This window comes from Sabethes cyaneus, chromosome 1, assembly GCF_943734655.1.
Source record: "Sabethes cyaneus chromosome 1, idSabCyanKW18_F2, whole genome shotgun sequence".
In the NCBI taxonomy this organism is placed as follows: Eukaryota; Metazoa; Arthropoda; class Insecta; order Diptera; family Culicidae; genus Sabethes; species Sabethes cyaneus.
In genome coordinates, this window is record NC_071353.1 from 23,008,796 (window position 1) to 23,021,964 (window position 13,169).

A 13,169-nucleotide genomic window follows, 5' to 3' on the forward strand; every position below is an offset into this window, starting at 1 on the left:
TTAGATTGTTTCGTTTCCACTGCAGCAGGCAAAGTTGCGTTTTCTATGCCCAAGTAGAGGAGGGTGGCTTTCTTGAATTACGCTTGTCGGTAGCAAAGTTTCGACTGTTAACATTGTATAAAAATGTTGCAATACGCTTCTCGCCAAGTGAGAACCACGTGCAGTATATTCGCTTATGGAATTTAATTTCTAAAAATGCTGCTTTGTTCTGCAAACCACAACGCTTACGGTGTGCGAGAGTTGTAATAGAATTTACGCTGCCAAGAGCCAACACTGGTTTATTGCCATGGCTATAATGAAATTGTGCATTGCTATGTGATGAAAGTATTTAAACTACATGAAACTTTATTCGCGCAGAAATTGACTGAAATTAGTAGCGAATGAATGATTACGAATTACCGAAATTTTATTTAAACTACATGAAACTTTATTTGCGCAGAAATTGACTGAAATTAGTTGCGAATGAATAATTACGAATTACCGAAATTTTATTTAAACTACATAAAACTTTATTTGCGCAGAAATTGACTGAAATTAGTTGCGAATGAATGATTACGAATTACCGAGATTTTATTTAAACTACATGAAACTTTATTCGCGCAGAAATTGACTGAAATTAGTTGCGAATGAATGATTACGATTACCGAAATTATGTGCGGATAAAAAGTTGAGTAATGTTAGGGAATTTTTAACCATTAACTGTACATACAAAGTTTGCCTTTCGACGGATTTCGCGCCAATTCGACCAGAGGTTGGCATAACTTTCTTAGAATTCATTGAAACTTTGTGTATGCAACGAGTTCATGTAAATAAGCAACTTTGCATACTAAGTTTTAAATTTGTATAAGGGTAGTTTTCTACAATTAACGTAGGGGATGGTAGAAGAAAGTAATGAAACAAAGATGTTGATTGAATCCAACAGAATGGGACCAGGCGTAAAGGGAAAAGAGTGGAAAATTGGGTAAGAGAGAATCATTGAAGCAACGCTTAAGAAATTGTGTACCGCTCCTTTTCACCCAAGCTGACGGATCCGCGAATCGAATTATTCTCCTACACCCTGTGGATAACAGGTAGTGACGAAGCTTTGAACCACAGCGGACTGGACCTGGACTGGAGTCCAGTCCGCTGTGGTTCAAGGGTTATTCTGAAAGCTTTGAGACGTGAACCGATTCAGCGTTGGGCGACCAACATAACTTTCATTATTTGACGGCCATCTTTGCAGGGTTTCTATCCAACATCGGTGCTTCTCTGTCGTGCTCGTCACAACTCCGTCAATGCATCTGTCGAGATATGTTAAGCAGCGTTTGAAGATCGCTGGTCATCCCTCCACTTTTGTTGACGGCATTCCACGTACTCTCCGCTCGGCACATTTCATCCACAATGCTGCCCTCGCCCTCGCTCAGCCCTACTAGCACGGTTGTTACAAAGTAGTTGTGCTAACCGAATTATGACTAATTTCAGTCGTAATCCGGTTGCTTCAACTAAATAGATCTATAGTGTGCTACTTGGGAGGGGTGGCATCCCGCTGCAAATCTCGGATATTCGAAGACCACGTGCTTCACCGCGCTTTCTACCGTCTCTTCGCATTCCGGACAGACTGGCGTCGCGGTGTCTTCAAATCGGTGAAGCTGTTACCCGACAGAAACTGAGTCAAGAGTAAGCCAACTTCTCTATGTTTTCTGTTCAATCAGGTAGACAAAACCGGCATGAGTCTACCGTTCTCCGCCATGTCCCAGTTTTGCTACCATTTGGTCAACGACTCCTCCCTTGCCAGCTTCCAAACACTTTTCTTGTTTCTTCGTCCGGAATAGTCGCTGTCTTCTACGAGTATGATGCCGTTGGAAATCATTCCAGCGATGAGCCGAAACATACTCTTTAGCTTTTCTCGATTCCAGTGGGTTGGTAGCGCTGTGTTCAAGGTTGGATCTCCGTATTGCACTATCGACGATAGCCTTCGCCGGACAAGTCTAGTCGACATGGCTGTTGAAATTAAATTGGTCGTCCATCATTACTCCTAGATGCTTGAGCACACGCGTTGAGGTAATGACGCGCTCTCCGACGGAGATGACTGCCCGCGGTACCACTTTACAGTTACTAACCAATCGCGCCATTTTCAATGGCTTTCAGTGCTTCGTCTGTTGCCGATTACACGACATCATCAGTCAAACCAACGATAACTACACCTCTGGGCAGTTTTAGAGTTGTACATACCGTTCCAAAGCATCAAGCTGAGGATGAAGCATTGTTTATCGTCTTCCGCCACTCAATAACTTCTCTGAATTATGCATATTTCGGGATATGCATTCAATGCAGCGACTCGGCGACAGCTGGCACTGTTACGGGCGTTGTTTACGTCGATCGTTACAACGGCGCAATCTCCTCTTCGCTTCTGCTTAGACGACTTCTCAGCTCGCTCAACTACTATCCGAATAGCATCTACCGGGGATTTCTCTTTCCGGAATCCGAGCTGCATACTCGACAGAACTAGTTCACCTTCCATGTACTTCGATAGCCTGTTAAGGATGATCCTCTCCAGGAATTCATCACTTGTGTCCAGCAGACATGTCAGCCTATATCTCCGACTAGTTTTAAAGGCTTCTACAATAGCACCAGCTTCTGGTTCTTCTACCTGTCGAAGAAGCTACAATCTTTTCAGTTATTTCTGCTGTTCTGAACATGTTCGGAAACCTTTAAATCACTACCTTTAGGGCCACTGCTAGTAGTTCATTTTTAAAGGCTTGTAGACCGTCAGCGGTGTCCCTCTCATCTGCACCATACGGTGTGAGCGGCCACATTGTAGCGTCGTGCGGCAGAAAAAGTCCCTCAACGATAACCTTCAGCATATCCGGGTGCAACTCTCTGGTTGTCGCCGATCCTTTGACTTTTGCCATCGTGATGCGGTGCGCATTATTCCAAGGGTTGGCGTCAGCTTCTTGTAGCAGTTGCTCTGCTTCATCTCCTGATTCAATGCAGCTCTCAGCAATCTGGAAACGATGGTACGCTTCTCTGCAGTTCTGCCTCTCTGAGCGCGTCTTTTGGCTCCGAGACGACTATCACGCAGGTTACTAAGTATCTCATTAAACCAGGAAGCTGGGTGCCGGGCATTTCCTGGTTTCAGTTTTCTCGGCATGGTAGCATCTCATTCCATCATCAGCGTGCCGTATGATTTGACCACGATCCTGAGGAGGAAAAAGCGCCAGAAGGAGGACAGAGATCATGAGGAGTTGGAAAAACTATTCCGGGCTAATGAAACGCGCAAGTTTTACGAGAAGGTGAACCAAATTCGTAAGGGCTACACACCTAAACTTGACATGTGTAGCGACGAGGGAAGGGATGGTTCCCGATCTCGAAGAGATCCGGAGAGAAATTCGTCTGCTGAAGAATGATAGAGCCGCCGGAAAGGACCGACTTCCGGCAGAACTCTACAAAAATGGCCAAGAACCGCTAGCAACGGCACTTAACTGGCTGATTTCAAGGACTTGGGAGGAGGAGAAACTACCGGATGAGTGGATGGAAGGTGTCGTCTGTCCAATTTACAAACAGGGCGACTGGCTATATTGTTGTAATTACCGCGGCATCGCGTTGGTCAACGCCTGCTCTCCCAGGTTCGATTGCGTCGTTTATCCCCAATAGCAAGAGAATTCGTAGGGCAGTATCAGCCGGGCTTTATGGGGCCCATTTTTACTCTCCGACAAATCCTCCAGAAATGTCGAGAGTAGAACGTGCCCACGCCTCATATTTTTGTGGATTTCAGGGCAGCGTACGATGCAGTTGAACGAAAACAGCTATGGCAGATAATGGACGAGTACGGTTTTCCGGATAAGCTGACGCGGCTGATCAAAGCTACTCTGGAGCGAGTGATGTGCTACATGCGCGTTTCGGGGACACTCTCGAGTCCTTTCGAATCGCGCAGAGTGTTGCGACAAGGCGATGGACTGCATGTTATTCAATATTTCCCGTAAAGGTCACGAAGTGCCGGGGCCACAACCTTCTCCAGAACCTCGGTCTTGTAGTACGCGGCGTTGATTTTCACGTTTTTCTCGATAAACACCATTGGAAGCTTCCCACACTTGGATACGGCCCCCCAAACCATCACCGACGCGGCGCTCTGAAACCGCGGGATGTTTATGTGGGACGGGGGGATGCTGGCCAACATCGGCGTCTACAGCCGATCATTTTGGACATTGTGCGGCTGTTGCAAGATGAAGGGTTTCTTATCAGAAAACACGCACTCCTGACCAGCGTGCCGCGAAAATATCAGTTTTGCTCTGTCCAGCCTCTTCTTCGTTGTAGCCTCCGTTACCCCGTGAACCTTGCGTTTCTTGTACGGCTTGCAACCCAGGTCCTTCGTCATGACGGTGTGGGCAGTCCCAATCGACACATACAGGTCAACAGCGGTCTTCCGGATCGAACGGTTTATTTTTCGACGAACCCGCTCCCTCACCACCTTGATGGCTGCTGGCGTCCTCGCCGAACGCAGCCGCCCGGATCTAGCACGGTCCTTGGCCGAGCCCGTCTCCCGGTACCGACGGATGGTGTTATAGATGAAATTCCACTTCACTCCGTGGGATTTCAACCGCCGAAATATGCCGCCGGGTCACTCGCCTCTTGCTAACAACTTTACTACAACGTTAAGGTACTCCTTCATCGCGCGCTGTAAACAAATAACAAATGACATCAAGTCAACATCTTGCGCGTCGGTTAGCCTAAATATAAGGGTAAAGCTGACACCAATCCCAATACACTGAATGCACATGATGTGCACTTACACAACGATGAAAAGTTGTATTCGAACTTATTGAACAGCCTGTATACCACCTAAAATTAAAAACCCGAATTAATCCACCTAGCGGTGTGACCTAGCCTTTCTACTGCCGCAATAATTATTTTTTAATTACTCAGGAACATCTATAATTAACTTGACTATATTTTCCTTCCGTTCCTTCCGTTCCTCCTTCCGTTCCTTATTTTTCAAAATCCATATCTAAAAAAGATAATATCTGAATTTGAAAAAATAACTGAGTAGAGTATTAGATATGAAAAACGAAAAAGAGAAATTGGACTTTTTCTTAGTTGGCGCTCACTCATACCAGCAAAAATAACAAGCGCCGGAAATTATATTGATCATATTTCCCATCCTCAAGCATGTTTATGGCGCCGGTTTTGTTTATTGGATCTCATCGTTTCCTAAAATATCTAACGTATAAACGCATACATGCATACATACATACACGCATGCATGCATACATACACAGACATACACATACATAACACATACATTGAATTCAATCGACCCTTGATTAATTTATTTCGATTTTATACATTTTAACGGTTTAATAACTTTTGAATAAATCGTCTGATTTTCATTAATTTGGTTTCGTTTGATAGATCTCAACAGTAACTTTCAAATGATAATAAATTGTAGGATGTTTTCCTTTGAATTATTGCTTATATGTAACAAAAAGCAGCTTTAAATACATCTTACACATACACATTTCTTTATGTAACTTTCAAACCACAAGTCTATTCGTCATGAAATCTTGAAGTTAAGGTTTTGAAAGACTCCCCTTTCATATGCAATCAATTTTGTTCAAATCGGTTAAAGGACCTATGAGATAATGAAGTCTCATATTTCTCGTATTTTTATACATAACTTTTTAACTAAAAGTCCAATCAGTATGAAATTAAATAGCGAACAATGGGACACCTAGACCTTTCATTTGACACTTAGATCATATAAATCGGTCCAGCCATCTCCAAGAAATGTTGGCTCAATCAAAAGCGTTCCACACACACACACACACACACACACACACACACACACACACACACACACACACACACACACACACACACACACACACACACACACACACACACACACACACACACACACACACACACACACACGCACACACACACACACACACACACACACACACACACACACACGCACACACACACACACACACACACACACACACACACACACACACACACACACACACACACACGCACACACAGACACACACACACACACACACACACACACACACACACACACACACACACACACACACACACACACACACACAGAAAATGCTCAGTTTTCGAAAATGAGTCAAATGGTATATGACACTCGTCCCGCTAGGCTTTCTTTCGATTTTCGGTTTTTCGAGTGATTCCTATACCTTTATACTATACTAGCTGACCCGACAAACTTCGTATTGCCACAAATTAACCTGTGTTGTACATAAATCATGAATCTCGGATGATCTTTGTCACTTCTCGAGTTTTGCAAGCCCCCCAGTGGGCGGCGCTTCCGACGGCGGGTCACCGGCAACACTCGCGACCGTCTCGTCCTGAATGATCTAGTGTTACTATAGATAGTTTTTGTGGTCTTGTATTGACTAATGTTTTATGGAAGAGTCTCGAATTTCTCGAGTTTGATTAGTTTTTGAGTTTCGCAAAAATTTCTGTTTTATTTGTATGAGAGTCCATATCCCCCTACCACAGGGGTGAGAGGTCTCTAACTATCGTAAAATAAATTCAAGACTCCAAAATCTCCCACATGCCAAATTTGGTTCCATTTGCTTGATTAGTTCTCAAGTTATAAGAAAATTTGAATTTCATTTGTATGGGAGCTCCCCTCTTAAAAGGGGAAGGGGTCGTAATTCACCATAGAAAAAATTTCTGCCATCTAAAACTCCCACATGTCAAATTTGGTTCCATTTGCTTGATTAGTTCTCGACTTATGAGGAAATTTGTTTTTCATTTGTATAGAAGCCCCCTCCCCCTCTTAAAGTGGGTAAATCCATAGAAAATATACCACAGAAAATATTCTTGCCTACAAAAACACCCACATGATAAATTTGGTTCCATTTACTTGATTAGTTCTAGAGTTATGAGGAAATTTGTATTTTGTTTGTATGAGAGCCCCACCTCTTAAAAAGGTAAGGGGTCTTAATTCATCATAGAAGAAATGGTTGCCTCCAAAAACACCCACATGCCAAATATGGTTCCATTTGCTTGATTAGTTCTGGAATTATAAAGAAATTTGAATTTCATTTGTGTAGAAGCACCCCCTCTTAAAGTTGGGAGGGGTCCTAATTCACCACAGAAAATATTTTTGTCTCCAGAAACCTACACATGCCAAATTTGGTTCTATTTGCTTGATTAGTTCTCGAGTTATGAGGAAATTTGAATTTCATTTGTGTAGGAGCCCCCCCTCCTAATGTGGGTAGGGGTGCCAATTCATCATAGAAAAAAATTTTGTCTCCAAAAACACCCACGTGCCAAATTTTGTTCCATTTGCTTGATTAGTTCTTCAGTTATGAGGAAATTTGTATTTCATGTGTATAGGATCCCCTCCTCCTAAAACGGGGAGGGGTCCCAATTCATCATAGAAAAAATGTTTGTCTCCAAAAACACCCACGTGCCAAATTTGGTTCCATTTGCTTAATTACTTCTCGAGTTATGAGCAAATTTGTATTTCGTTTGAATGGGAGCCCCCCCCTCCTAAAAAGGTAAGAAGTCCTAATTCATAATAGGAAAAATGGTTGCCTCCAAAAACACCCACATGCCAAATATGGTTCCATTTACTTGATTAGTTCTCGAATTATTAGGAAATTTGTATTTCATTTGTGTAGAAGCCCCCCCTCTTGAAGTGTGGAAGGATCCTAATTCACCGTAGAAAATATTTTTGCCTCCAAAAACTTCCACATGCCGAATTTGGTTCTATTTGCTTGATTAGTTCTCGAGTTATGGGGAAATTTGTATTTCATTTGTATAGGAGCCCCCCCTCTTAAAGTGGGGAGGGGTCCTTATTCACCATAGAAAATATTCTTGCCCTCGAAAACTTTCACATGCCAAATTTTGTTCCATTTGCTTGATTAGTTCTTCAGTTATGAGGAAATTTGTATTTCATGTGTATAGGATCCCCCCCTCCTAAAACGGGGAGGGGTCCCAATTCATCATAGAAAAAATTTTTGTCTCCAAAAACACCCACGTGCCAAATTTGGTTCCATTTGCTTAATTACTTCTCGAGTTATGAGGAAAATTGTGTTTCTTTGGTACAGGAGCCCCCCCCCCCTCTTAAAGTGGGGAGGGGTCCTAATTTACTATAGAATATATTCTTGCCCTCGAAAACCTTCACATGACAAATTTGGTTCCATTTGCTTGATTAGTTCTCGAGTTATGAGGAAATTTGTATGGTAAGTGGTGAATGACCCTTTGGGTTAAAACCACTCAAAAAAAAAAAAAAAGTATGGAAATCCCCCCTCTTAAAGAGGAGAGGAGTTATAATTCCCCTTATAAAGAGGGGAGGGGTCTCAATTTACCATAGAATAAATTCTTGTCACCGAAAACACCCATATGCCAAATTTTGTTCTATTTGCTTGATTAGTTGTCGAGTTATGCAGAAATTTGTGTTTCATTTGTATGGGAGCCCCCCCTCTTAGTGGGGGGAGGGGTTTCTAACCATCACTAAAACCTTTCCTGGCCCCATAAAACCTCTACATGCATATTTTCATGCCGATTGGTTCAGTAGTTTTTGATTCTATAAGGAACACAGGACAGACAGACAGACAGACAGACAGACAGACAGACAGACAGACAGACAGACAGACAGACAGACAGAAATCCTTCTTTATAGGTATAGATTTTCATATAGTAGAAAGGCAAAAAGAGGAAAACTTCGAAAGTGACAGTGTCGAGTTCGAAAACAGACACTGAGGAAGCCTGCAAGTCGTAGGCGAAATACGTATCTGTCGTGAATAAAATATACATAGTAGAATTAAATTGGATAAGTTTTCTTCTTTTTTAATCTTAGGTTTCGTATTCTACTAAGACGCTCCAAAAACTTCAGCCCTGTATACCAGCCACTGCCGTCGCCCTCTCTCGTCCGTCGGATTCTTTCTCACCTCATTCTTCTCTTTTTATTTTATCTTCTTCTGGAGGCACACTACTACTTCTACTAGCCCGTGTGACCTTGTTTAACACTGATGATCGTTCTAGTAATCCACTTCTAGCAAGTGCATTGACCTCTTCGCTTGGTTTAAAGCCGCTGTTGTTTTTGATCTCTGTCGATGTTTCCATACTCTTGGGTCCCTCCTTCGTGGCGCTATTTCCACTCGAGGTATTTATTTATTTATTTATTTAGCTTATTGTATCCATCCAACATAATGTCTTAATGAATAAAAATACATAAAAAATAGCACAGTACAATTATCACATGTAGTTGTATGTAGTTGCGTTGTTGTGATCTCATGGTTATCTATGGCAAGCAGTAAAGCCATGCAAGAGTCAACTAAGCCTATTACCCCACCACCTAAGGTGCCGAGGTTAGAATGTATCACGAAGACCTGCCAGGTTTTAACGGAACGAAGGCAGCTCAAGTAACAATTTGGGTTTTATTACACTCTTATGATGGCATTTAAGACCAAAATTGGCCATGAAAATCGCCATAAGAGTACAATAAAACTCACATCGTTGCTTTGGAGGCGTGGTCTGAACGTAGACACCAGTTCAGCAAGGGGCTACACTTGCTTACTAAGGGGATTACGGTACCATAATCGTCGCCCATAGCGTCGAATCCCATCCGTTCATTCATGCCGTGTCCCGGGTCCTCTAATCCATGACCGTGGCCAGTACACCATAATCAGGATAAACGTAGACTAATCTCAAGTTTTTAGTCTTGACCTTGAAATGCGGTCATACATATATATTAATATTTTTTGAAACGATGGTTCTACAATTGATGAAGGGACGGTAGGGAAAGAAATGAAAATTTTTTGGTGAAGGTGGGGAAGAGCGGAAAGGAAGGGGGGGGGGGGGTATTGGTAGCTATGCTTGACAAGTAGTCATTTTGACTCCTACCTTTTGTCCAATACTGGAAGGTGCATGAGTCGAACCAAGTTGTAATCTGAGATTACAACCCAACCAAACGCGTCGCTATTCTTGAGAAGTAGATTTTGCGGTCTCCTTTTGTCCAGCGCCTCTATGGTTCAAAGGTACAAGTACCAGCGAACCACATGCCCTGGCGGGTGTTGTGGGTTCGAATCCGGTTGTAATCTCAGATTACAGCTTGGTTCGACTCATGCACCTTCCAGTATTGGACAAAAGGTAGGAGTCAAAATGACTACTTGTCAAGCATAGCTACCAATACCCCCCCCCCTTCCTTTCCGCTCTTCCCCACCTTCACCAAAAAATTTTCATTTCTTTCCCTACCGTCCCTTCATCAATTGTAGAACCATCGTTTCAAAAAATATTAATAGGATAAACGTGTCGATTGCCACTCCAAGGACGCTACAGTGTTTTATGCGGCACCAACTCGCTATGGCGGAACCGCTTTTGAAGTGCACTGTCAATCCTCGCCACATCCTAGGCAGACTCCTCAACTCGCAGTATGACCGGGGGGGAGGTCGTTAAGCTCCTCGACTATTGTCTCTGCTATCCCTTGTGTGTGAGTGTGGGCTTTAGAACGTTTAAGCAATTTTAGGTAAATCCAATCAGTTAATTGAGTTTGAAAGCTATAATTTCAAACTTAATTAACGCTATAAGTACTAGAAGCCCAGGTGGGGTAAAATCTGTTTGTCCATTGGTATTTAATAGTTTGATATGGTAAATGAAACCTGTCATGTATTGATCTAGATACACATTCCTTTTGACCATCGCAAAGCTGTCGCCATAATAAACTTTGCACGCTCACGTTCAAATTTAGTTAGATCAATTAAATTAAGTGCTCAATTAGAGATTTTACTAACACACGCGAAAGTACATTAGTTTTTAGTTTTATTTTGATTGGCGATTTCCGTGACGCTACGTCCAAATTATTCTATTGAATGACATAGTTATCACTGTTTCCGGCTTTAAATTCCCCGTTTCACTGACAGAAATGGCATGGACTTTCGGTTCAATATATGTAATCAATTCTCCTATTCTCGTACGTTTCTATAGAGCGTCAAAAATGATGTACCGGTGGCATGTACAGATACATAAACTATTTTAAAACTCTTTATGAGCAATCATCAAGCAACTCCCGCCTTCTGTGCGCAGGGTATTACTGAAACCCGTCGAATCCGGGGCCGTGAAACATCTGGTACCACTCGAATTGCGCGGCAATTGTTTATTTAGGATTCAATACATTGCGGTGTGTAAACAATAATAGCAATTAGATTTATTGGCACATACGCCTTGGGCCAGTACACCACGGGGGTGTAAGCGAAAACTCAAACACCTGAGGTGAGATAAATGGAGCGCCTCTTGGTTGCTTCTAAATACATAATCACAAACAACCCGCCAGCGGGTAATGGCTGACCCGAGTGACGTGCATTACACTGCACACTCATTGTTGGCCAGGTTCGGGTGCTAGTTCCAGCTTGTTTCGCGCGCGCTATAGTTCGCTTTTTGAATAGGTCCTTCCTGTTGGTCCAGGTCCAGCTGGGGCTCGGTGCAAAATAATAATCTTCTACAGGAAAAATAATTAATAATCTTACCCATCATTTTTAATATTTCATTTGCACCTTTTTCCATGATGACCATCACAAATTTTAATTACTGTAGAACCGGCCAAATTTATAAAAATTGTAATGCCACCGTTATTACCTGGCTATTTTTATGTGACCGTAAATTTCAATGCTTTACAAATAAATGCTGGATTCGGTTTTAAAGCCATCACCTTCGTCAGTGTTTTATTTTTTACCGGAACACATCATGATCGTGACGTACGTACGGGTGCCCCAGGCGTACCAAGCGAACAGTTTGTTTGCGTACACACTCTAAACAGTGCTCCCGGAATGTAAATAAAACAAAGCAGGCCGCGATTGCTCGCAAAGAAAGAAAAATATTGTTCCGAATGGTAGCTAAACAACGGAGAAAACGAGCTGCTTTCGGCAATTGGAAAATTCGCAGCAGCCGGTCAGTACCTAATGGCGACCATGTCTGGATGATGTGATGATTAATCAATGCAGCGCCGCCCATTGCGAAGTATTTATAGACGTTCAACCTGTGCCTGTAGTAACGGGTGGACCACTGGGAGGCAACAGCGGATGCACTGATAGTTGTTGTTTGCTTCAACATTAATGGATCCAATTGCTTATTTTTACTGCAATCATCTGTGAGGTGAAAGTTTGTTTTAAATGGTTTATTTGAAGTCTATATTTGTAACACGTGTCAGCCGTCGAGTGGATCAATATGGGAATTTCTTGCTGTTTGGCAGACTGCTGCTGCTGATAAATTCCCTTTGAAGTTCTTATCGTTATTATTTGCGGTTTTAAGTTTCCCTCAGCCATCAGTTTCGAAATTGTGTTTTTGATGTGTGGCGGTTTTCGCACATGAGTCGGAGGTTATTTAAAGTTATAGTATTCTTAGTACCGAAAAACTTCATGCGGTTGAAAAACTTTCACCATGAAGCGAGAAACAACCCGAAATTTGATCATCCAATATTCAGCATCTATCCGATGTTTGAAATTACAATATTTCATCCAGAACAAACGGGAACAATTAAATTTGTATCGTATAAATCACGCCCATAAAATTTGAGCCAAATAAATTTTTGGGCTCGGTCACCCGTTCCAAATGTTATACAAAACTAACCGTTACTTGCTTCCACCCTTCTTCTTCCATTGCAGGTCGTCTACTGTGGACCGAGCAGCCGGTGGCAGGACAACACCAGGCACATGCCACTGCCTACGAAAACGACACGCACCGGTAGCTGCCAAGGGCAGGACATTTTATAACCGGAAATGGAGCAAACATCCGTCGCGTACTTTTAAGGGGTCTATTAATCATCGCTAGCTTGTGTTGCGTCCTTCCGGTATGGAAGCTTTTAGTGAACTATTTTCCGATATCATTACCATCGCTGCTATCAGTCCAACCAATCAGGATAAACCGAATGAATTTACGCTGTTGCTTCATCTTATCAGCTATTCTGCATTCCTGGTTTCGGGATTCCGCATCCGGAAGCTAATCATCGTCCGTTCGTTACCATTGCTATCGTCTTTGTCGCCGGTGCTATCGGGAAAAGCTTCGTTGTCTGCTTATAATCTCCGGTGGACCCGAGCGAAAAAAGGTAAGCCGGAAAACATTACGTACGGATCAGACCAGGTCCTCTCGTTCCTGTTCTTTGATCCCTTTTCAGTAGCTGGGATAGCAGTGGAAAGTTGTAATAC

At 42.7% G+C, this 13,169-nt stretch overlaps 1 protein-coding gene across 1 annotated transcript in view; it reads left to right on the forward strand.

Moving 5' to 3' along the window:
• LOC128732901 (allatostatin-A receptor-like) overlaps positions 1-12,743 on the forward strand; it is a 148,417-nt gene extending 135,674 nt beyond the window's left edge. The window contains exon 4 of the mRNA XM_053826341.1: positions 12,630-12,743. Within this exon, the coding sequence (XP_053682316.1) occupies positions 12,630-12,737 (108 nt within the window). The 3' untranslated portion in view covers positions 12,738-12,743. The remainder of the gene's footprint in view (positions 1-12,629) is intronic.
• The last annotated feature ends 426 nt before the right edge of the window (positions 12,744-13,169 follow it).